General features: G+C 36.6%; 1 protein-coding gene and 1 pseudogene across 1 annotated transcript; one reads left to right on the forward strand and one right to left on the reverse strand.

The window, feature by feature from the left end:
• Positions 1-1,981: 1,981 nt before the first annotated feature.
• LOC121258536 (gamma-glutamylcyclotransferase 2-3) lies at positions 1,982-6,558 on the forward strand. The gene is made up of 8 exons (XM_041160072.1): positions 1,982-2,243; positions 2,318-2,394; positions 3,160-3,213; positions 5,536-5,592; positions 5,671-5,711; positions 5,807-5,878; positions 6,072-6,151; positions 6,281-6,558. Exons 1-8 carry the CDS (start codon positions 2,135-2,137, stop codon positions 6,358-6,360), a joined length of 570 nt encoding a protein of 189 aa, XP_041016006.1. The 5' UTR covers positions 1,982-2,134; the 3' UTR covers positions 6,361-6,558.
• Positions 6,559-7,425: 867 nt separating this feature from the next.
• Positions 7,426-18,907, reverse strand: LOC121258537 (annotated as a pseudogene).
• Between the last annotated feature and the right edge of the window lie 6,897 nt (positions 18,908-25,804).

A 25,804-nucleotide genomic window follows, 5' to 3' on the forward strand; every position in this document is an offset into this window, starting at 1 on the left:
ATGAGACTTCAAGCGCTTGTCAGGCCTCATGGGAGTGACGAAAACCCAGTACCTCACTTATAGATTCCTCTGTAAGAGAGGAATAGAGTAAACTGAGTAGTGTCTGATTGGTATGCAGCCACGAGGTATATGCAGGATTGGACTTTGGGGTGCCATCAGAAGCAGTAATCATGGGAGAAGGAGCCGTAATGCTACCGTCCAAAAAACCAAAAAGTTCTTGACTAGATAACAGAGGAACGAACTAATTTCTCCACAATAGATTATTGGAGGAGGTCAGTTTAATGGTGAGCATATGCACCATTGTGTTGAGCGGAAGAGTAGGAGGTGAAGAAGACGAATCAGCCATGGTCAGAATCGGAAAAAAGAAAAACTTGAAACTGATACCATAAAGATGTTTGTAAAACACGGTTAATGGCTGAAATCCTCCTTGCCGTATAAGGAGATAACTCTTCATTATATATACACGATATGTACAGTTGTAAACTCCTATATAATAGGAAAGAATCAAATACAAATAATGAGCATATCCCTACAGCTATACAAGCGGATATTATGCTAACAGAAAAGGAAGGCAGCACGTAACGGATATGATGCTAACAGAAAAGTAAAGCAGCAGCACGTATCTTGGAGAACAGCAGCACGTATCATGGAGAATTTGACTCTCCTTTATCAATCTCCATCTCCTCTCCATCAAAACCCAATCAAACTAAAATCCACAATCAAACCAAAATCAATCCACAATCAATCCAAAATCAAACCACAATCAAACCAAAATCCACAATCAAACCACAATCAAACTAAAATCAACCCACAATCAAACCATAATCCATTCAAAATTACAGTGAAACACATCTCAAATCCGTAATATCAGATCATCAAGTATAGAGAATAAGTTCAAAATCACAGTGAAACCAATCGCAAACCCGCAATCTCGATGGCACTGGGTTGATGCCAGAAAGACGTCCATGGCGGCACTGGGTAGGGAATCTCGTCAACTCATATTTACTCATTTTTTAAAATATAAATACTATAGGACACTTGCATATTTTATGAATGTAAATATCATTTCTCTTCTATACACGATATAGGGCGTTTGAAAAGGTAGAATTCAGCCATGTGGATATTTTACACGCCATTGACCCATTTGCGAGAATTTTAGTATAAACTATGCTTGCTGGCTCGTTTGGTGGGCTAATTGCTTCTGTTGCTCAGCGGGCTAGCCAGACGATCTAGTAAGTTCAGGCGAGTCTGGTTGACTGACCGTTGAGCTCCAAGTATAATTGAGAATGATAAAAAGAGAGATGGACAATATTTTTCCTTATAGAAATAATACAAACATGATTACAATTACATAATTTTTGCACAATTACTTACTAAAATAATTTTTAATTTATTTGAATTTCATTTGGTTTGATAGATTTAAATTAAAAATAATAATATCTTGATTAGAGAATTATAAAAAAATTACATGATAGTTATATCATGGCCTTTTTCCTTGATATGCAAATTAAATGAAAATTAAAAATGGTAATGATATCCTTACACATTCTTTATTATTATTTTACTACATAGTTATTTTTTTTGCTTTTTACTCTTTGAATTTAGATTAAAAATTTTAGAACTTGATATTCTTGCATAATTTAGTAAAAAATAAATTTAATCAACTATCATAATTATATAATTTTTATTTATTTTTAATTAAATTATATAATTATATTAGTTGATTAATTTTATTTTTTTAATTTTTAATCAATATTCAAATAGTAAAACGGATTGTAAAATAATAGTAAAAGGAATGTAAGAAATCGTTGACCAGTTAAAAAATGCAATGAGACCCACGTTTTTCTTTTTCTTTTTCTTTTTTGTCATTTTTTTCTTGGTACGTTGTCATGCTGTCGTGGCGAGTTGCTGATGGCTGGTGGAAGCTCGACAACGGGCCTCACTTGTATTGGCCTGTGTCAATTGTCAAACCTCTCGCCCGTACCTATTGCACTCCCAAAGCCACTAGATTGATAGCCTCTCTCTCTCTCTCTCTCTCTCATTCGTCGTCTCTTGTTCCGTGGAGAGAAAGAAAGCCGAGAGCCCGAGCGTCATTTAGAAGGAAGATAAAGTGAGAGTGAAAAGGTTGAGAGAGATGGTGATGTGGGTATTTGGGTATGGTTCTCTCATTTGGAAAGCCGGCTTTAACTACGATCAGCGCCTCGTTGGGTTCATCAAAGGCTATCGTCGTGTCTTCTATCAAGGTTTCTCTCTCTCTGTGTGCGCTACGTATTCTTTACATTTTACAAGTTTGATATAGTGGGCCATTACGATTTAGGTAGTACGGACCACAGAGGAACACCAGAGTATCCAGGAAGGACAGTGACATTGGAGCCAGCAGAAGGAGAAGTCTGTGTAAGATTTTTAATTATCATTAATAGGTTTTTCTATGGCTCGAGTGGTAGTAATTATCAATCGTGCAGTGATGGTTCTGTCGTTAATCCGTAATGTGAAAGCTGTATCTTATTGGGTTATCTTGCATTGAAGATATATGAGTAATAGAAAAGAAGACATAATCTGCCGTTTTTAATTGATGGATTGTAAATCGATGGATTGTTCAGCGATTTACATTGGTCATAATCCACTGGTTTATTTGGGCGCACTGATATTTAACGGAAGAAGAAAAATTATGGAAATTAGAGTTTTATCATGAAGTAAATTGTTCTATTTTCACCCCAAATTTCGTGAGTATTGTGAGTTTTGTGTCTCTTGGGTGGTTGTGTCTACTCAATTGTCTCGGTAATTGCTGCAGGCTTCCGTCAAGTTACAGGAAGAATAGGCATCGGAGAAAACAGTTAACTAGAAAAGCATATCCCAAGATCAACAGAACATAGAAGTCTCCTATCGTTCAATCAGTGTGTTATTCATGTTTCCATAGGAATAAAATTACTACTTTGGCATATAGGGGAGAGGAAAGAACTGTATAATATTTACATTTTTAGATAGTTGATGGAATTTCTTTCGTGAATAAGCAATCAATTTCCCACTTGAAATTTATGCTTGTATGCCATATCCCAGTCTTATTCTCGACTTCACATATGTAATTTCCTCATTGTGAAGTCCAAATTATAAAATGAGACGCATGAAAATAGATAAATTTGTGATTTTGCGAGGTCATAGTGTGGAGTTGCCTACAAGGTCTCTACAAAGGAAGATGAAGAAACTGCACTAACGGTACGTTTCTTGAAGTATAGTATTTGAACTTTTATCTTGGTTTGGCTGCTAACAAGTGTAAAAAAATCGTAATTTTATTTTTTTGTTCCATTCGAGACCATCACCTTCCCTTTTCATTCAAACGCTCGACAAAAATTCGATAAGCAGTTGGTGCTTCGCATCCAAATTTCTGATTGCTAATGTTGTTATCTATTATCTTGTTGCCATTGGTATTGTGAGCTTTGTTTAGTTAGTTTTGGGAAGTTTATTAAAAGCGTAATCTTGCATCTTCTTTGCTATTACTGAATTTCTTAATTGCTTTCTTTGGGAAAGAATCCCTCACTCTTAGGAGCCATGGAAGTCTATTCCATACTATGAGACAAGGGCAAGTTTAGAAGCACAGCAGGATAGTAGCTTGGGTTTTCAAGCAGGGAACAAGAGTACCGAGTTTAATTAATCCACTGAGAACCTATTTATAAATTTGAGCGCTAGATGTTGAAAACAGTTCATTTTCACATGTGTGCACCCACACATTCAACCACACCAATGCACACGCATATGAAGGTTACACCTTTCCTCTCTCTATCAGAGGGTTGAACATATAAAGGTGCCACGTTTCCTCTCTCTATCAGAGGGTTGACCATATAAAGGTTGCACCTTTCCTCTTACATGCTACTCTTATGAGGCTACCCCTTTGTAAAGTCAAGTTTTGCATTCATTCTACTTACTCATAATTTCTGCTTGCACTCAATCATATCTGTCATGGCCAAGTTATACAGGTCCATTTAGGTCTGCCTATAGTTCAATTCAATTTGAGATGCACTCAGTTGATGTGGTTAATCTCATTAACGGTGTTATGCAATGCTTTTTATCATCTAATACGTGTTACCTGTTAAATGGTATATTGCATATTCAATGCAAAAAGGCAGAAATCCTATATAGAGCTGATCTCCTACTGTCTTTTGACAAGGAAGAAAAAAAAAAGATCTCCCACTATATTAGTATTTACAACTTCATATATTTGATAGTCATCATCTCGATCGTTTCATATAATTGTTCCTGTTAAAAAGGTTTATAGTCATCAACCCTTTTGGTATTTTCTGTCTTAACATGTCTTTTAAAACTAATGAATTGGCTCTTTTTGCCTGTAATTACTAGGGGTGTAACCGGTCCGGTCCGGTCCGGTTTTGGACAAAATTTAGGACCGAACCGGTATGTACCGGTTTTACATTTTTCAAAATCGATTACGCCCCGGTTACCCTCCTAAACCGGTATCTCCGGTTTTACCGGTTTCCTGTCCGGTCCGGTCCAGTTTTCCGGTTTTTTTTAAAATGTAAAAATATATAATAAAGTGTTACCTCTTATGATAAAATGTTATTAATAATTTAATATATATTTTTTATGTTTAAAGCATATGATCAATTAAATTTTCATCTTTAAGATTAAACTTTTATTTTATAAATTATAATAACATTATCGTATATATAATTATATTAATAACATATAATCAAACAAATTACAAATGTTCATATTTAAGATTAACATTTCATGTTATAATTTATAAATTATAATATGAAATTATTTCATATATGATATATAATTATATATATTATATATAAAAATTTAATATATAATTATATAGAATTATTATATATAAAAATTTAATATATAATTATATATTCTATATAAAATTTATATATATAATATTTTGTATAATATATAAAATTAATTTTTATATATTTTTTTTCAACCAGTCCGGTCCGGTCCCGGAAACTACGGAACCGAAACCGGACCGATTCCGGCCGATTTTCAAAAATATAGGAACCGGTTCCGGACCGGACCGGTTAAAAAACCGGACCAACAGGTCCGGTCCGGTTTTCCGGTTTAAATTTACACCCCTAGTAATTACAAGTTCCTCCTTTTACCACTTAGTGTTCTACTCTTTTGGGGTAAATGTTTTTGCAAAGCCTTGCTTATTTCTTATGGCATCCCGGTGCCATTCTTCTGCCTGGGAGGGCATTAGAATGATTTGAATCTTGATGAATCCCAATCTCTTGTTATTGACAGAAATCCTTTGTGAAAAATCTATTTTTTGAAGCTTGCAATGCACTTATCGCAATCGCTTCTGTAACTTGCTTGAAGATGTTTCAACTAGTAATCAATTGGTCCCCTTGAATTGTCATTTTGTTAATTTAATTGTGTGCTCATAAAGATATGCTTACCATGTTTTGCAACCTCACTTTTCAGCCAGAATTTCTTCTCAAGCCCACACTTTGTACTTTCTAATCAATTAATGATGTCATGGTTTGATATATTTAGATTTCTTTCTTTGTATGTATGCAGCATTTAGAAGTGAGGGAGAAGCAGTATGACAAGAAGGCTTATCTTGATTTCTTCACTGTAAGTTCTACATGTTCAGTGCAATTATTATAAGGAACCAATTAAGGATATGAGTTAATCTATTGAAATCTGTTTTAGGAACCTACAGCTACAAGTCCAGCTGTTTCTGGAATAATGGTGTAAGTGACAAAAACCTTCAATGAACTATGCATTTTATATGCATGTTGGATTGCCACAATGCAACCAGATCAAAACCTAAATTTTCACTTTTTAGGTACATTGCATCTCCAGACCAGAAGCTCAACAGGAATTACTTGGGACCTGCTTCTATTGAGGATATTGCCAAGTACGAATCTTTCAAATGCAATCTAGTTTGGCATTTGCTGAAAAAGAAAACTTTGCACCAAATCCTGAATCCGATTAGATCAAAATTTATGAGGCATCCTCTATGTGATGATTTTTCATTGACCATGCATAATTGTTCATTTCCTCTGTCACTCAAGTAATTCCTTCATTTGTATCCTTTTCTTTTAAAACAGACAAATAATCCACGCTGAAGGCCCATCAGGTCCCAACAGAGACTACCTTTTCCAACTTGAAAAGGCTCTTCTTGAAATGGGTAAGGTTCTTCTAAGAACCTTCAGCATTATCTACTATTAAATATTTCAGTTTTTCTCTCTTTAACCGGGAAAACTTCGCTTTCGCTCTTCTTTTCATTTCCACTTTCTTTTTATAATTTTCTCTATAGGTTGTAAAGACAAACATGTAATGGATCTTGCAAATGAAGTCAGGCGCATGGTTTCCCTGGGGGAGCTGACTGCTTCATGAAGTCATGAACAGGAGGCAAAACGTTTCTATGAACTGGAGCAGCCTGCACATTTTTCAACCAAAAGGTTCTAAAATATCATGGACTTGATCGAGAAAGACAAGAAAGCCGAGATGCTAAGAATTACTCGGACTCAGATTTTCTTTTATTTAAGTAATAACAATTTTTTATTAGTATAGAAGTATTTTATTGACATGTAATTTTATAGGTCCCTCTTTTGTAAAGTTATCATCCCTATCATAAACACTTCGAAGCCTGTGCTAAGAGTTAACTCCATTGGACCATAAGGTGCATGAACTTTCACCAGAACCAAGGTTGAATCTGCCTTCATGATTTGGTCATGCATTACAGTGGCGTTTTGACATATGCCTTTGTGGCCAGAGATTGTTGAAAAACTCCATCTTTTACTTGCATCTTTTGGTTCACCAAAGATCCGTATTGAACCCGGTCATCGTTGCATTTTCATTGCAAAACTCACGAATATAGAATCCACATGCTGACACTGCCTGCATTTCTTAATTCTTAGCGCTACTAGCACTCTTTTAGTTTGAAGCTCAGTTCAAAGATCATCACAATGGGAACAATTAGAGTGAACTTGGGCATTAGATGGAGTTTCAATTTTGGTTTTGCCGATGTTGAAGGGGCTCGACCAGTGGTGTCGAGGGTGTGGTGGTTTTACTATAGTTAGCATTGAATTGTTTATAGGATGTGGCAGTTCTGATTTTGGATTGTTTCAGTTTCTGTGACAAAACAGCTTACAACCCATATACAACCATAGAGTATACTTTTTTTTTATAAGTACAACCATAGAGTATACTTGGAAGCAAGGTTTTGAATTTCGTACTGACCACCCGGCTGGTACAGAGAATGATATAGTTTCATACCGACCAAAATTCAGCCGTTTTGGCCAGTACTGGCGATATATTGATTTCGGCCTTTACTTTCTTTTTTTTTTTTATTTCTTCAAACTGCAAACTTATTTTTTTATCTCCTAATTCAAACTAGATTATTTACAATTTATATATATATTTATATATAATTTATTCATATATAGACTATTATTTTGAAATATAATTTTTATATATTTATATATATAATTTATTCATATATAGACTATTTCGAAACAGTATAAATACCGAAATATCTTGTTTCAATGCCTTGACCGAAACAACCACCGGTATTCAAAACATTGCTGGGAAGTCTTGCCCTGAAGGATAAATTTCATAAAGAACTTGGCTTTGAGTCTTCTGACTTGCGTTTCCTTCAAATGCCCGATTAACAAAATGCATTCCCTGAACCGGTTTTACTTGCAGAAATTATATAAATCGACAGTCAATGCTACAAATCTTCTTGAGGGGTTGTCCAATTGTTATCAGTCTCCAAAAAAACATCATTGTTGCCCGATCAATGTGACCGAGATATATGTGGGGAGCTCTTTTGGGTGGTAAAATTAATCAAAACAGACCAGCCACATGCCTTTGTCACACGTTATACACAATGACAGCCTACAAAACTTGGTAGATCACTAATCCATCGAAGACTAACCACTGCCACACCCAAAAAAAAATTTTAAAAAATCAGAAAAATAATAAAATACAGTGTACATTCTTACTTGTACGGCTTCTGTTATCCATAATCTTGCAAGTCCACTTACGAAGAACTTAATCACTGTCCTCATCAGCATCTGCATATGAAAGGTTAAGATTTAGGGAACTGAGTAAGATCTCTAGAAAAGTTCATTGAAGAGACTGCAGCAAATATTATATAAGTGACTTAAGCAGAGTTTAAAATAATTCTTAATACTTTACCCTCATTAAACTCTTCACTCTGACTGTCATCATCATTATCATCATCTTCATCATTATCATCTCCGTCTACTTCGTCATCATCGCCATCTTCATCATCGTCGCCATTGCTTTCAACTGGAACTTTGGGCTTTGGAGGAGCTACAAAACTGGCTGTGGACCTCCTACGTGAACTTTGCACAATATTACTCGTGTCAATGCCTTCAAGTTATTTTGCTCTTTCTTTCTTCTTTCTGACTTCCTTGATTTCTGAGCATAAGAAACCACATCATGTCCATCTTTATACAGGTGCACACAGCTTGGCGCCTTTAGGCGCACATGTGCATTTGCCTCCAAACACCACCTTGAGACCTTAGCCTAAAAGGGCGGACTCACGACCACATTAAAAGAAGGATGACCTAAACAAGTATATTTTATAATGGTATTTGGAGCAAAACTTATTGGAATTACTTTTTGCTGCAGACAAAATTACTCTCTCTTTTAATAACTTGGCTTCAGTTTACCGATAAAAAAAAAAAAAAAAAGAAAAACTTGGCTTCGGTGAGAGGAGGATGACGAAATCATATAGACCCTATGACTGACATGAAATGAATTCCATAACCTTCTAGAACACTTGTTCCTTCTTATACTGGGTTTCAAAAACATCTTTCAGAAGTAAACCATATCAGTGTAATAAGCATACCAGTTATTCACAGTTGAAGATCAAGTGAACACACCAAACAAAAGCTGAATTACATTATATCTTTTTCCAAAGGATTTGCAGACAAGCCTTCTTTGGATAATATTTCCTCCAACTCCTTTATCAGGTGGGCCTCACGTTTGTTCTCAGGCACCTGCTTTACTTTCTTGTAAATGGATGGGGGAACACTGTGAAAGAGATCAATAACATCAAGACATCAACCTTAACAAAATCTACAACCATTACAAGAGTCAAATAAGAAAAACCTCATTCCACAAGATTTGATAACTGATTTCAGATGCTCCACTTGTTTCCCATATACAGGGTTTGAATTGTCTTTTTTCTGCATATTTGTATAAAAATTGTGCTTCAAAAAACAATATATTATTTGATCTGCTTTTAGAAGCTAGGAAAACAAGATAAGTTAGATAACCTTCATAGGTTTCTCATCAGATTGACCATATTCAGAGACATTTCCACCATCTTTTGCATCAAAATTTTCCTTTGATATTGTTTTCGCAGCCTTCCTCTGCTTACCACTAGATATGTTGGTCTCCTTTGAAGGTCTTCCCCGTTTTTTAACATCAGAGTTATGCGTCTTTCCTGTTGGAACATTTTTCTTTCGAGGTTTCACTTCTTCTTCCTCATCATCCTTGCTATCTGAGGAATTCGAACTCTCTTCACTACTGACCCTTTTGGATGCTTTCCCATCATACGTTTTCTTAAGATCTTTCTTGACATTACTTGTAGGTTTTTCTTCAGAAAATTCACAAGATTGCAACACCTAAATATAATAGTGAACAAGGTTAAGTGTATGGTGTCCTTCAAGAAGTTAATGATGCAAGAACAAATTTTACCCACATCATCTAATTGTTGACTAATAAACTTCTTTTGGGAGTCAAGAGTATATTTCTCTAGTTCAAGATCTTTCTCCAGAAGTCGACGAAGTTCAGCCATTGTAATTTTCCTGGAAAGGGGGAAAAAAGAAAGAGAAACAATTAGTGTGAATGCCAAAATATAACATATTGGGAAAGAGAAAATCAATTTATGATACACTGAATGTTGAAGTACATTAATGTGATAAGAGATTGAAATTGGTAACAAATTTGCAGATGAAGCAGCATACATGGAATTAGCTTTGATATAAGAAGCTCTTTTTCTAACAGCTTTCTTTATTGTGCTCTCACTTGGAACTTCTTTATTTTCACTGCTTTAGTTTCCTCACATCCAGCTTTGGTAGTTTTATGTCTTGTCAAAAGGCCCATAACTGGAGATTCTTCCGAATCCTTTACATCTTTCTTGGAATGAAGCCCCTCAGATGAGTCGGCCACTTCTCTGGTCACACTTTTCTCCCCCATATCCCCAGAAGTCTTCAAGGCATTGTCAGAATCGGCACCATCTAAGCACTAGCATATAGAATAGACAAGTTTAGCCAATCATAAATGAGATAATATCTTTATACACCCCTTCTCAACAATTTGTATCCATACAAAATGTATGAATTAATTATTGGAATTCGTACAAAATTGTTAAAATCATCTAAAGTCAAATTCACTGAGCTATCATGCAGACAAGGCAATTCTCTACTTTCACACGGCTATCCAATAAGCAATCTAAAACCAACCAGGTCCGTCAGTCATCAGAATTTTCCACTGTATACTAATGTTGCTTATTAAAGCAGACAGTAAAATATAGACTATAGATTAATCGGGTGCCTTCTCTTGTATCCACCATGTGGACTTGGGTTGCACCCCTTTGTGCTTTTAATAAGATTGAGATTTTTATTAAAAAAAACTAATGATAATGATACTATAATTGAGGTTGTGGGTACACTTGTCGGTTCAAGGCCATTGAGTGCATCTGTAACTTACCATGAAAAAAAAATAGTAATAGTGTCAAAAATTAGAATGACAATATCAAATAGACAAATAACCTAAGCTAAACTAGCATAAAAATTACTATAGAGAGTTAATATAGGCCTAGATCAGATCCTACATCACTCCACACAGGTAAAATCTTTGACCATCTTGTGCAAACCTTTAGTATTCTCTACAAAGTCTTCGTGAGAGGTTCTTAGGCTAATGTAACAGAATGTACCAAAGGCATTTCCCAACCTCAAGACTATGTACCATGAAGGATAGTCAAACTGTCCTTTGCCAAACTTTTGGGTTTTTCTGTCACAGTCCCTATGTCCACTGGTTGGTTGCAGATTTCTTAACTCAATTGCAAGCCTCAACAGTTTTAACTTCAGTACTCAACTTCATCTTAATTTTTTTTTTTTTATAAGAGGTAAATTTTATTGATACGAACGAAATAGGCATAGCCTATTGTACACAGGAGGTATACAAAAGAATGCCTAAATACATTCTAGAATCGCTAAATTAAAGATAAGAAGTCATGAACATTGTTTCCATTAAGCACAATGGCCGAAAACCAGAGCAATAATGTGTACAAAAAAATTCTGAAACTCTATCATTGTGCGCTCCCTATCTTCAAAGTACCGCGCATTCCTTTCGGATCAAGTACACCACATAATGTACAACGGAATCATCTTCCATACTGCCACCAACTGGGGACAGCCTTGAATTGCCTTCCAAGTAAATCAACCACCCTCAATGGCATTACCCAAGCAACATTAACTCTTCTAAAGATCTTATTCCACAACACTCTTGTCGCCTCACAATGCAATAGTAAGTGATCCACTGATTTTCTAAGATTTTTGCACAAATAGCACCAATCCATCACAATGAGTCCCCTCTTCCTTAAGTTGTCCGTGGTCAGAATATTCCCAAGAGCAGCGGTCCATAAAAAAAAAAAGCTACTTTGGAAGGCAGCGAGACCTCCAAATACTTTTCCACGGGAAGGGTACATTACCTTGTGATGCCAATATTTTGTAATACACCTTGATTGTAAACTTCTTCCTGCCAATGGACCTCCATTGTATCCTATCCCCCGTGCCGTTATACTTCTTGTGGAGTATATCAATCTGAAAAATTCTGAAACAGGATGCAATTCCCAATCATGATTATTCCTATTAAATAGGACATTCCAGTAGTGAGAACCATGAGAAAATGCAAGTAGATCCGCCACAAAAGCATCCCTGTTAACTCCAATACTATAGAGAGCTGGGAAGGCCCTTTCAAGAGCACGCTCTCCACACCAAACATCATGCCAAAACCTGATTTTGGTACCCTCTCCAACCACAAAAAGGATATGATTTTCGAAACACTGCCAATCCCTCCTAAATTCAAGCCCACACCATACCCCCCCCCTCCCCCAACTACATTGGAGCACCAAACCACCCCCCCCCCAACCAAAAAAAGCACTTTCGTGTCTAAAATCAACAACTTCATTCCATAACAAATCCCCCTCCAAGTGGTACCTCCATAGCCATTTCCCCAATAGAGCTTTATTGAAGGTCCTCAAGTTGCACACTCCTAATCCGCCGATCGAGATTGGGGGGCAAACTTTATTCCAATTTACAAAATGGAATTTTGTTTCCTCCCCCACTCCACCCCACAAGAAAGCCCGAAATAACTTCTCGATCATATTCACCACCCCTGCAGGCAACGGAAATAGAGATAAAAAATAGGTCGGAAGGTTAGATAAAGTGCTCTTAATCAGTGTGAGTCGACCCCCTTTCGATAAATACAATTGTTTCCAACCAGCCAACATTTTCTCAACTTTCTCAATGACTCCATCCCAAATAGCTCTAGCTTTAAAGGTTGCCCCCAACGGAAGACCCAAATATTTCATAAGCAAAGAAGACACTTTACAACCCAAGAGATTTTCCAGACTGTTGATTCTAGACACCACACCCTCCACCACCATCTCAGACTTACCAAAATTCACCTTAAGCCCCGACACACCTCCCAAGCAAATAAAAGAGAAATTTTCAATTCACATGGTCATATGCTTTTTCCACGTCAAGCTTGCATAGAATGCCTGGTACTTCCTTCTTCAACCTATGATCCAAGCACTCATTGTCTCCCCTGAACAAATGCATTCTGAGTCTAAGAAATAATTTGTTCCATTACCAAGCTTAGCCGATTAGCAAGAACCTTCGAAATAATCTTGTATATCCCACTCACCAGGCTTATAGGGCGGAAATCCTCAACTTCCATAGCCCCATGTTTCTTCAGTATGAGAGCAATCAACAACGCATTAAGGCATTTATTAAACTTTTTGAAGGAATGGAATCCAAGAAAAAACCACATAACATCACATTTCACAATCTCCCAACAAGCTTGAAAGAATCCCAACGAAAAGCCATCTGGACCCAGCGCTTTGTCTTTAGTCAACCTCATCTTTTACTTGTATCTCTCTTATAAAAAATTTAAAAAAAAAAATCTCCAATTCTAAATCCCAAACTCCCCCATCCCACCCCAAAAGAAAAAGTAAAAAAAAATATTATAAAGTCTATCCAGAGCATCAAATCTTTTTCCATCCATCTAACAAAGTTCAAAATTTGAAATATCAATCTATGTCAATGGTCCAAGGAGGATGGGGGTAAAGGAATTGGATTTTTGAATCCGTCATTAGAGGTCTCATAACGTGTTTCAAGGGTAAGATCAAAGCTTTAAGTACTTATCAAAAAAAAAGATCAAAGCTTTAAGAGGGTTAGCAACATAGATGATTCAGAGAACAATATCCTATCTATTTGGAATTGGAATGGATGAGAAGGCAAGGCTATAGTAGGACATAGGCTTGGAGGGCGGTCTTATACCCGGCCTACCCAGCCCATCCGCTCACACCCACAGGCTACTGGGCGGGCAAGCGGATCAAAATCTTAAAACATTAAAAGAGGGCGAGGCTCGGGCATGGGTACCAACCCACCCGTATATAACCCACCCGCCCACCCCATACCATATAAGCCAAAAAAAAAAACCTAATTTTACCCTTATTTATTCTCTCCCCAAAGTCTTATGTCACTCACTTCCTCTTCTTCTTCTCTTCATCTCCTCCAACGGCCAAGTCTCCCATTCTTCTTCATCTCCTTCTCTCCTTCTCATCCTCCTCCTCCTCACCTTCTTCCAGATTTCTTCTAGTAGACCCATGGTCGTGGGTCACTTGAACTGGTTATGGCTAAGAGATCCACGGCCATGGCCATCGGCCTCTATAGACTACAACCCACAGCCACAGCTTGGTCATGGGTTGTAGAAACCCATGATCATGGCTTGGTCGTGCCCCACCGTACCTCTCATCTTTGCCTCCCTACCATTTTTCTATAGAAAGCAGGCGAGAGACTCATGGTTCTGCACAGAGATTGGTATGGATCTACACATTTTTGAAGATCTACAACCATGGCTTGGTAAGGATTGGTGTACATATTTCAAGATCTACACACAAAGATTGGTTGAAGAAACCCACGAATTTTTTTCAATTTCTGGTTGGGCGAAGAGCAGGTATTCATTAGACGAGGGCGGACAGATAGTGGCTCATGGCAGGTCAGGGGCAAGGTGGAAAATGACCCCCGCCCAAGAAGTTGTGCATTGTGTCCTATGATTCTATCATATGTAAACAAAAGCAACTCAAATATGTCATCATCACACTAGGAGGCAAAATATTATGACTCTTGTATACTTTTTCTTTTGAGAGGCCTATATACTCTTTCTATGGTTTTCTAAGTCATGATGGTTGCTTTCTGCAAATTTGGGATCAGCAGAAAGCAAAATTATTTATTTGATTGAACATTGAAGGATAAGTTATTTCTTTTTTTTTATAAGTAAAAACATTATATATATATATATATCAATAGAAGTATCCAAGTACATTGAATATATACAAGAAAACACCTTGTCCATATTAGAAAACCCCTAATGACCCAAAAAGCCAGTGAAAAACAACCAAAAATACACCAAGCCCAACCCCAACCCCTTGTTTCCGTCTTCACAATGCTCTCCCTTTATACTTCCCTCTAGTTGAGCTATCACCCTTAGCGTCATAGTTGATTGCCCAAGAAAGACGCTGTAATTCCATGATTTTCTTGAAACTTGATTTGGTTTCAAGCTCGTGGCTTGCCTCAATCGTAGTGATTAGTTCTTTAAATTGGTATTAACATCCTCCATGTGAAATTCCCACAAACTGCTGAATCTCGTTAACTTTAGGCAGAATCCAATCTGCTATTGGAGGAAGAGAGACCAGGGGAGCAACATTATCCCCAGACACAGTATCCAACTGCACTCCCGACTCTAGACATTCATCTACACAAGGCAACCCATATTCAAATCTCGTACCTCCTCAGCAACTCCACTGGTTCTCTCCAATGGTATCAGGGTCCCCATTAGAGATTCTGGGATGACAACAAGCCCTTCATCTCTGGTGACCCTTTATGTGCAATTTCAGTGGATCCTAAATCTCCTTCAGACTCGGCAGTATACCATTTTCCTTCAACTCTAACAAGGGAGCCATAGTTTCTTTGCGGATCAAGGGTGTAATACCAACTATCGATGAATCCTGTGTTACCCGAGCCGAATGACATTCCATTACTGATGTCTCTACGCCAATACCCAACGTAGAACCCACTTCAAATAACCCAGATTTCCTTTGGACCTGCCATACTCTCCTGGATCTAGTTATAGGGACAAAGCCGAATCTGATTTTCCGTTTTCCTTTATCTAAGTTTAAAGGATTTGGGCCTATCTTAGTCTTGTTTCTTACAACTTTGTTGCCTCCAGCTGAAAATAGGTCTATTTCGTAGACAATAAAGCTATCGCTGCCTTCAACTCGACAAGTTGGTTTCCATCTCCTTTAAAGAATTGTGCATCGTGACAAGCTGGTTCTGAGGCGTGATCTGCAAACCACTTTCATCGTTCCCCTCACTCTGAAGTCTCGAAGCATGACCCGTCTTCAGAGCTGCCGCATATGTTCGCCTCGCCACCGTGGCTATACTTGGGTCTTTATGATTCACCTCCAAGTTAATGTTCTCATTCTTCTTCTGGTTTTCCTTCCTTGACCCATCAGCAAAAAACATATCCGCAGCTCTGTGTAATTCCGCAGCAAACTTCTCCCAACCCAGACCTTCATACCCTTCAGGAATGACTACAACACTCCGCCGGCCTCTTCCACCGTATTTGGTGACAGTTAGATACCTATCATGGTCGTTGGAGCATCAGAGCCATGAATGCTCTGTTTCCTTCGCGCAAGTGTTTTGTGAAATCCAAATTTCTCCCTGCCTGTAATACTGCTTCCACCGTAGCCATCAACCATTCTATACCACTACGACCCATCACTACAAATCTTCAAACCCTTCTGCTCCTTTCCACAATTTTTAATGAAGACCTCTATGTTTCTGGCAAAAACTCAAAAGCCTTCAATCCCATCCAAAAGCGCACCAGCTAACCCATAATGATATCAAACCTTCGACTTCAAATGCAGGGGCTTCCCAAGCTTAAGGGCTTCATTCTGTCGAGTATTTATGCAAAAAGCTTCGAGAGGCAGATAAAAATTTGTGAAATGAACTGTTGATAGGGCTCACGGGACATGCTAGTCTAGATGTCGGAGTGCTCGAAGTAGACTCGCTGGAATCCGACGACTCTTTCTATGTCAACAGAGATTGCGGATAACTCCCTTGCAAAAATACAGTTCACCGAAGGTAGGACCAACTCCGAATGGCCCTCAGCAAAGTCACCTGGGCCCGTCGGCCTTGTCTGTGACTGAGGTGTCACTCGCCGGCTAAAGAGAATGGAGGGATGCGGCGGTTGGGTTGCGTCTGTCGCTGTAACCCTCTAGGATACACGAAAACACCAGCAAATTGACGCCGAAGTACTCCTATTAGCCTCGCCTGAAGTTGGAAAAACTTTCTGTGTCAGCAACATGGCCACCAGAGCACTCTGAAAGACAAAAGAAATAGACCCTTGCAAAAGTCCAAGTCACCGACGGGAGGACCCGCATCGGATGGCCCTCAGCGAAGTCACTAACGCCGGTCGGCCTTGTCTGTGCTGATGGTGAGGTGGCAAGTGTGGGTGGAAGGTGGAGGCGGGTTTGGTAGCCTCTAGGGTTTGGTAGCTTCAAGGTCAACCTTAGTTATTTCTCTTTTAGTAGGGTGTGAAAATCAATTGTACAGCTAGGAATTATATGCTATTAAGCAGAGTACTAGAGTAGGAAGATTTTGGAAAGCTGCATCTACAACCTTTTGGTGCATTTGTGGCATTAAGATTTTTAGGTTAAAGTTGAGAAAAGGGAAATTCTCCAATCCATGTTCTTAAGTTGAACCTCACAGCATCTATACATTGTTTCTGGAATTCCTAGACAATAACTCTACTTTTCATTCACATTAATTTGTATTTGCGATAATTTTTTTTTTGATAAGTTAATTTGTATTTGCGATAATGGCACAAAATAAGATGTGATAATATTTTTTTATTGGTAAACAAGATTTTATTGAGAATAATGATATCAAAGCACAGAGTTTCTACCCCAACAATATCTTTTTTTATCGGTAAACTACCCTAACAATAACGGTACTCAGATTATAAGTGGATGAGAAGTTCCTAGATCCGAAGAAGTACCTCCAGTAAATATTGCTTTATAAGTCTCTTATGCACATCCAAAGCATATGTCTCCAACCCCAAGTCTTTCTCTAACATTCTCCGTACCCCCTCAAATGTCAAGGAACTGCATTTTAAAAACAATTTCACCAATAACTCAACTTTTGAATCGCCCATGACAGGCTCAAAGCCCAAAATGCTCACTGATGTACTAATAAAATGACTTTTAAGCAAATAGCTTGCTTACAATTTTATGCAAAAGATGAAAGACTAATTAATCAAGTAGCAGTATAAACCTACAATTGATTTTATCACCATCACATCAATCAATATATTCTTGATGTATAGAAGGAATAATATGCATAACCAAAAAAATCTTGACTTACTAAAACAGCACATTTAATGGTAAACTATGATCTGTACAAAAACCTTCCTTCTGAATTTGATGCATAGGACAATCCCCAATATTGTTCCCAAACAAACAAACAAACAAAAAACAGATAGGCATCTACAGTAACTCCGTTTGCTAGTTGTTTTATTATCTACAGTTCCTTTTCACAAAGAAAACTCAAAACATTATGTACATATAGCTATAAGTATAGATACATATTCATACATATATGGATGTTTCTATGTATGCGTGTATGTGTATATCTCGTCCTTATGGAAATAAGATGAGGGAAAACGAGTTATTTTTTTATAGGTCGAGGGAAAACAAGATAGCTAAATACACGTAAATAAACAGATAAGAAGTTTGGGTGCTGTTGTAAAAGGCAAGCATACAACAATTACCAAAACCAGAACAAGAAATAGAAATCTAATAACACAACAACAGAGAGGGACATTCTGATAAGAAATTAAACTATTACACAACCTTCAACAAGTATGAAAAAGCGCTAGATCTCACATGAAGATATTTCTCTGTTAATTATGTACCTGGAAAAAGCCTTTATGTCATGAACGGAGCCCATGACAAAGAAAACCTTCAAACCCAGAAATTAAATGTAAGCATAAAACTCCTAGTTCTTCAATATTCTGCAAAACCCACTATTACTAGAACTTTCTACAAACCATACTACTCTTGCTATTATGCTTATGTACCCAATTCAAGCCAAACACGACAAAATTTGAACGTAGAACACTTTTTCTCCGCCCCTATAACATCCAATCACGAAAGGCATTTTGAGCATCTCCCAGGAGAAAATTTAGTACCAATTGATTTGAGAGAGAGAGAGAGAGAGAGTACTCGGCTTGTTCTTTGAAGTAAGCAACGCGAGAGCATAGCTCCTTTAATCTGGGACTCGATGTCGTGCGCCAAATCCTTGATTTCTGTCTTAGGGCTCTCGCTATCCTGCGCCACCTCCTCCATTTCTGTGTGCGTGAGTGCGTGGATGGACGGACTACGGAGTGAAGTCCGCTCTCCGCGGGTGTTTCTGTGCTTAAAACCTTGGGTTGGCAGTTTGGAACGGAGGTAGAGAAGTAGGGAATTATTACAGCGCATGTACTGGTATGCAACTTCTGCGTGCTTCTTCTGGATCTGAACCGCTCGTTAAGTTTGGAGCCTAATGATTTCAAATTATATCAAAAGATAAAAGGTACGACCTTGATATTCCATTTTTAAAATACTCTAATTATAAAAAGATTATATAAAAATAATCTTACAAATTAATATAACTTGATGTAATTTATTATATTATAAAGTTATTTTTATTATAAAGTAGATCTAACAGATCATAAAACTATGTCTGTTAATAAAATTATTCTTGTGTAATCTTTTTATGATTATAGAACTAGGGGTAATGTTCGCATGGTGCGGGCCGGGGAGGAAGGTTTTGGAACATCTCATTCGCCTTGCCCCCCGCCGAGTCCAATGCTACTCATGGCCCATTGGGCCTAAAATATTTCTAGTTCCAAAAAAATGTTTTTGGATCCAAATTATGATATAATTTAAATTATAAATTAAAATTTATATATACAACAAAAATTCATATAATTTAAACTCACTAGAGTTATATTCACTTTATTGTATTGCCTTCACCTCCTAGATCAACCTTTATATAGGAGGTCAAGGCAATAAAATGACTTGAATACACCTTCAAGTCTTCAACAAATTGTATATATTTATATACAATCTTTTTATATAAATATTTAAAAATAAGTTTTTTTATATAGCGGGACGGGGGACTGGACGGGGCCCCATTGGGGTCATCCCGCCCCCACTAGGCTTTCTCCCTGCTGGGTGGACGAGGGTGGTGGCGGCGTGTGGGTCCCCACTGTCCACCCCTATATAGAACTCCTCAGTTTCGAATCAAACTAATTTTTTTTTTATAAATTTCAAGGATATTTTAGTTAAAAATAAAAGTAAAAAAAAAATTATAAGAGTATTATTTTTAAAAAAAAAAATTACTCTTTCATTTAAACGAAAGTTTGTAAAATTGGTTGTATTTTTACCATCTTACTAATATTTTGATTGAAGTGGTATTGTTATATTGATTACCTGTAAAAATAGACTATAGAAATATAATTATTTTTTATTTATATTTTATCTTCAGCACTTTGTAACAACATTTATAATCAAATGCAACAAAAATATTTATAAAAAATTTATTTCACAAACTTGGTAGTTCGTATGAATTTGGATGCATTAGACATGAGATGGATGAAAACTTAGAAAGACGTGTCCTTGTCAAAATCTTAAGACATACCACTAAAATTCAATGAATATAATTTTAACAGGTCTGATTATATTAGCCGTTGAATGTTTGTCATTATCCAAGATCAAGATAGAAGAAAGAAAGAAAGGTAGAAAGAAGGAAACAAAATTTTAGGAATTTTTTAAATAAATATAACTTAATATTTTTTCATCCCATGACATATATTCTGTTATTGAAAGTTTATAAATAATAATTTTAACAATATGACATGGTGTCTTAGAATGGGATATGATACATCCGTGAAGCCATCTAATAATTAAGGTTAATTGGAAACTCATTAGTTGAAATTTCACATTTTTACAAAATAAGATTATAGCTTTTAACTTTCACAATATTATTGGATTTGAATTATAGTTTGGGTAGCGCTCACAGCCGGTCGGGTGGATTATTTGCTTTTACACCAGCTAATCAGCAGCTGTCACACAGGGGTCTCATGAAAAACCATTTACACCCGCATATAGGTTATTTCTCTCCCTCACCCTTCCCCCCACCCACATCTCAGGAAAAAATTTATTCATCATCCCAAATCTTATCATCCTCCCTTCATCCCATGATGTGGCATTAGATGATAGGTTCACAAGTGAAATGTAATAAATAATTTCTAATCACCTAATGCCACATCATATGATAATGAAAGTTGGGCTGATGAGTAACATTGTTCTCTCTCTCTCTCTCTCTCTCTCTCTCTCTCTCTCTCTCTCTCTCTCTCTCTCTCTCTCTCTCTCTCTCTCTCTCTCTCTCTCTCTCTCTCTCTCTCTCTCTGAACTTTTTCTTCAAACCTCTGCATTTTTACTTGTAAGCATTAACTTATCATGAACAACTATTTTGTGATTAAGAAACCAGAATAAGCAGAGGATTTAATAAAATAGATGGGTTCATTCATTTCTATATTTAGCATTTCTAATGTCAAAACCAGTTTTATTGTAAAAAAAATTATTTTCTTTCCTTTTTTTTCAACCAATTTGCCAGATTGTTCCAAACGCCACATCTCTCTTTGGAAAAATGATATTGTTCCGTAATATAGGACCAAATCTTTAAGTGGATCCAATTTGATCATGTTGTATGACAATTCAATAACTAAATCACTAGTAAATTAAGAAGAGACATGAACATGTTTGTGTTCACACTACAACATGCGACATTTTTTCGCCGCAAAAAGTGTCAAAAGTGCGGTTAAAGATCTAAAGCCGCAGTTTTACAATCACAGAATAAACTCAACAAACTTAGTGTGACTCCTGACCCATTTCTTGCCGCAACCCAAACCGCCGAAGATTGCCCACAAATTACGATGGATTTCCATGTCGATACTGACTCCGAGTTTACTGCCGCAGCTACCTATCCACCCAATCGACGAAATCGCCGCAAAATTTTGAAACCTAGCCGCGAGCGTGTGTTCTTCGCAAACAACTAATTCTCATGCGCCAGGTTGTTCGTCGCAGTCCATTATCCATCTCGGCGATTTGGAATCGCCTGTCAAGTTTGCTGCAGTTTCCAAGCCGCCACAGAAATCCGTAGGTACATATAAATGCAATAACCCATTTTCGACATTTTCTGAAATCGCAGGCCAATTTTTTTCCTTTATTTATTTGTGTATTTCACCCAATAAGGATGTATTTATCGTCAATTTGTTTGTTATCAGTATGATTATCTAGGGAAATTAGTTTTCTAGATTGGGAGGAGCATTGAAAACAGATTGAGGAAATGTATTGGAATTGACCACTGAATTTCCTCAATCTGTTTTCAATGGTACTACTTTACTCTCAAATTTCCTATAATTATAAGGAATTTGAGAGTAATGATCTGTTCAAAACAATATGAAGCGATGCTATTTTCAGGCTATTTTTCCTATATATATATATATATATATATATATATATAATCATTCTAGGAAAATTGCATGGAGGCCATTAATATATCAATGATAGAAAAAAACCTAATTTAACTTGAAGACTTTACCTAATATATACACACTATATGTCAACTAAAAGCAGTATGCCATAAGAATTCTCAGATAGAAATTAATCCCTCAAATATATGAGTTTATAACTTGGTTTAGCAGTCCCACATTTAATCCATACTTGGAATTTCAACATGCCAACAATACTACAACCAATAAGAAAATCTCAATGATCCAGCAGTTCTTTGGGGTCTTGGCTACCACAACCAAATCAGCACTGCCCTTAAAATCCTCATATATTGACCTGTTGCAATACAACAACAGCATAAACTCAGACCGTAGCACCAACAGATTAATAACAATCAATTTATATGTACAGCTGAAAACTACTACTACATCCCTAATCCATATTATCATGGGTCTTGAAACTGTTCAACATGTTTTGTGTAACATCCCGTATTTTAGTGTATTTTTATTGAATCATTATTTTTATTAATTCAAAAATTTATTCTCTTGTTTTGAAATTTTTGGATTTTTAAATGGTTTAATTTTCATGATCTTTAAATTATGTAAATTAATTTGTTATGTTTCCTTAATATTTATTATTGTGATGCATTTAAATTGTTCTTTATTTTAAATTAATTGATTTTTGGATTTAATTATTTTATTTTTATTTTATCATTACGTTTAAATTATTTTAATTGACTTGCTATTTTAAAATCTTTTTTCGATGGATCATTTTTGTGATCCAAGATATGAGGTTGGACCTTATTTCTTTCCCTCTATTTTCTTTTCCTTTTTCCTTTTTCCTTCTCTTTTTCTTCCTTTTCTTTTTCTTTTCTTCTTTCTTCTTCTCTCTCTCCTCTCTCTCTCTCGCGCGGAAGGCCTCTCCCCGTCCGTTTTTCCTCTCCACCCAGCCGGCCGCCGTGGACACCACCGCCCACCCCTTCAACTCACCTTCCATCCGGCGACCACCCCCCTCCAGTTTCAGCTTCCCTCACGCCGTCGTTAGCCACCACGAACAACTTAAAGCCACGGCATTCCTTGAGCCGTTGCGCCGCCGTCGCGCCACCTCCGGCTACCATCTCTTCACCACTTCATCCTCGACCTCCTAGCAACCTAACCCACCCATCTTTAGCCTCGATCCGTCATCGGTGAAGTACATCCAACTCCAGTTCCATTTTGGGCATTTTTGGCCTAAAACCACCCTCTACGCCGCCATCCATAGCAAACCACCACCACCACTAGCTTCATCGACATCCCTAAGCCCTACCCTATTAATTTCGGATCTTGGTTTATCCCCATTCAAAAGTGAGTTTTTGAGACCCACAGCCACAGTGCATGTTGCATTGTACTGTTGCTATGCCGCCACTTCTAGCACCTCTGTGATCTTTCAAAAATTATATTATAGCATTGTAAGTATTTTTCCAAATAACTTTCATGATTTAAATGTATTTTTGTACTTACTCATTTTATTGTGAACTGGTTGGTTATGCCGGACTGAGTCCGAAGAGTAAGGGAGTCGATTGGATTGGATTATGAGAGTTGTTGGTGTGATTGGTTTATGATGTGAGATTTATTGGCGGTTTCGAATTTAAATATTGGTGTTTTGAGTTTGACGTTGGTTAGATGGATATTGATGATTTTAGAAAGTGAAGATATATTTTGGGATTATGAGAGTTTTAAGTTTTGAGGAATTAAAATAGATTATTTTAGAAACTTAGGCTTAAATATCGAAATGCGTGATTGATTGGAAACTTACGAAAATTACGTGATTATTTTTTATAGGTGACGATTTATAGTCGACTCGAGATTTTTGAGGAAAATTTTGGAAAAGCTAAGTCGTCTAGGTAAGCAGGTTCCTATGTTAGATTTGCATAAAAAGAAATGAACTAATGTTAGTTTGTAAAAATGTGCATGTTATTTTAAAAAGAAAAAAAAATGTGAAAGAGAAAAAAAATGTTTTTGACATGAAATGTGTAGACATGAGCAATATTTGACATGTTTCTAAAATGTGCAAAAGAGCGAATACGATATCTGTGAATTTTTGTACATGTAATATAAAATATTTTGGAATTGTTATTGATTATGGGAAAATGATATGAATATGTTTTGCACGTATTTTGATATGATATGGATATGATAAACCTTAGGCATACTTATCTGTTCTGAATCTGATTCTGAATATGGTTCTGATACGATGATACTGGTTCACATGATATGGTTAGTACCAACATGATATGATATGAGTACACCCACTTTGAAAACAAAGTGGTCTTTTTACGTGTTCTTTCCTGTGTGCACACTCGGGGCTCCGAGATTGAAAAATAGAAAGTTCACCATATGATACTGCCTGGTTTGGCCACCGGGAATAGCACAACCCTACCACGGGAGCTAAACATGGTATATGATACGATATGACATGATACGATAAGATGAAGAGGTTCAGTTATGTTATGCCAAAGTGTTTTTGAATATGAAATGGATCTTTAAATATGAATATTTGACTCTTTTGGAGTATGAAAAGATTGAAAAGTCGCTTTGATTTTCTAATAACATATTTATGAGATCTGCATATAAAAATATAATGTTTTGTTTTTGCATACTGAACTTTCTTAAAAGGCTCATGCTTGCACGCTAGTACATGTCATCTGCTTACTGAGTTGTTGATAACTCACCCCCTCTTATCTCCAATATTTTCAGATGATTTGAATATTCCAATTGAAGATCAAGAATATGGAGCATAAGTAAGAGGAGTTAAGAATAGTGGTTTAAGCATAGGAGGTTTACATGAATATTGAGGATTTTGTTATTCAGTATTTGTTGCATTCTAATGATATGAATTGTTGGGAGGTTGATGTTTTTAATTAAGACTTTGTATTGTCTTGGATTAATTATACTGGAGTATTTGATGTGAATTAATGAGTAGTTTGTGAGATAGAGAAAATTTTGATTATGTACTATGCGGATGGAAAATGATTTTTAGCGACATGAGTTAACTCCCCGGATCCTCGGGGACGGGGCGTCACATTTTGTACCTTAATCCACATTATGTTCGCTAACATTGTAGTTTAAAGAACTGTTATCTCAAACAAGTCTTAATAAGCATTTCAAAATTAGTCCATTTAAGGAAAAAAACCAACTGTTCACTGTGTTAATCTGAGTCTCTTAGCATCCAGTTTTTGCTAGGTAAAGGTTCAGATTAACTTTGGAAATTTCCTTATCAAAATATAATGACAGATCATATACACATATGCCTACACACACACATAGATGACATGGCTGTGTGGATCAATAGTTATATAAAAGCAATATATATATATATATAGATTTCTGGGTTTTATACATGTGTGTATATATATATATATATAGCTACCACATCCTGCATATAATATATATAACTACTTGTATATGGTGTCTCCTAAATCCAACCATGTTCGCAGACATATAAAATATAAAGGTGCATGCATGCATGCATGCAAGCAGCAGTATGCCAGTGTACTATATATAGAGATAGATATATATATCTATCTATATAGAGGCACGAGAGACACTCCCATCTCCTAAAAAGCAAGTTTGTCCCTACATATTTTGTGCAAAAACAGTATAGATATGAATGGAAATAACTTAGATGTCAATTATGGCCTTGGACTAATTCACTGGTGATCTTTGAGGGTTACAATTTCTCTTTCAATTATTTATAACAGTGCTATCATATTTTGCCTTCCTCTTATTAATCTCTGTTTTTGTCCCTTACCCTTCTTTTTTTAAAACGTATAAAGGTTTCCATTTTTTCCAAGTTATTTGGGTATTCATGTAGTTTTCTGTTTCCCAGCAAATTAATGGCCATGGCATATTTCAA

This window comes from Juglans microcarpa x Juglans regia, chromosome 3S, assembly GCF_004785595.1.
Source record: "Juglans microcarpa x Juglans regia isolate MS1-56 chromosome 3S, Jm3101_v1.0, whole genome shotgun sequence".
In the NCBI taxonomy this organism is placed as follows: domain Eukaryota; kingdom Viridiplantae; phylum Streptophyta; class Magnoliopsida; order Fagales; family Juglandaceae; genus Juglans; species Juglans microcarpa x Juglans regia.

Bases quoted from the DNA above. Each gene is read 5' to 3' on its own strand.
- LOC121258536 (XM_041160072.1), top strand. From the start codon at position 2,135: ATGGTGATGTGGGTATTTGGGTATGGTTCTCTCATTTGGAAAGCCGGC. The intron at 5,712-5,806 runs GTAAGTGACAAA...TTCACTTTTTAG, and splicing joins GCTGTTTCTGGAATAATGGT to GTACATTGCATCTCCAGACC. The intron at 5,879-6,071 runs GTACGAATCTTT...CTTTTAAAACAG, and splicing joins TCTATTGAGGATATTGCCAA to ACAAATAATCCACGCTGAAG.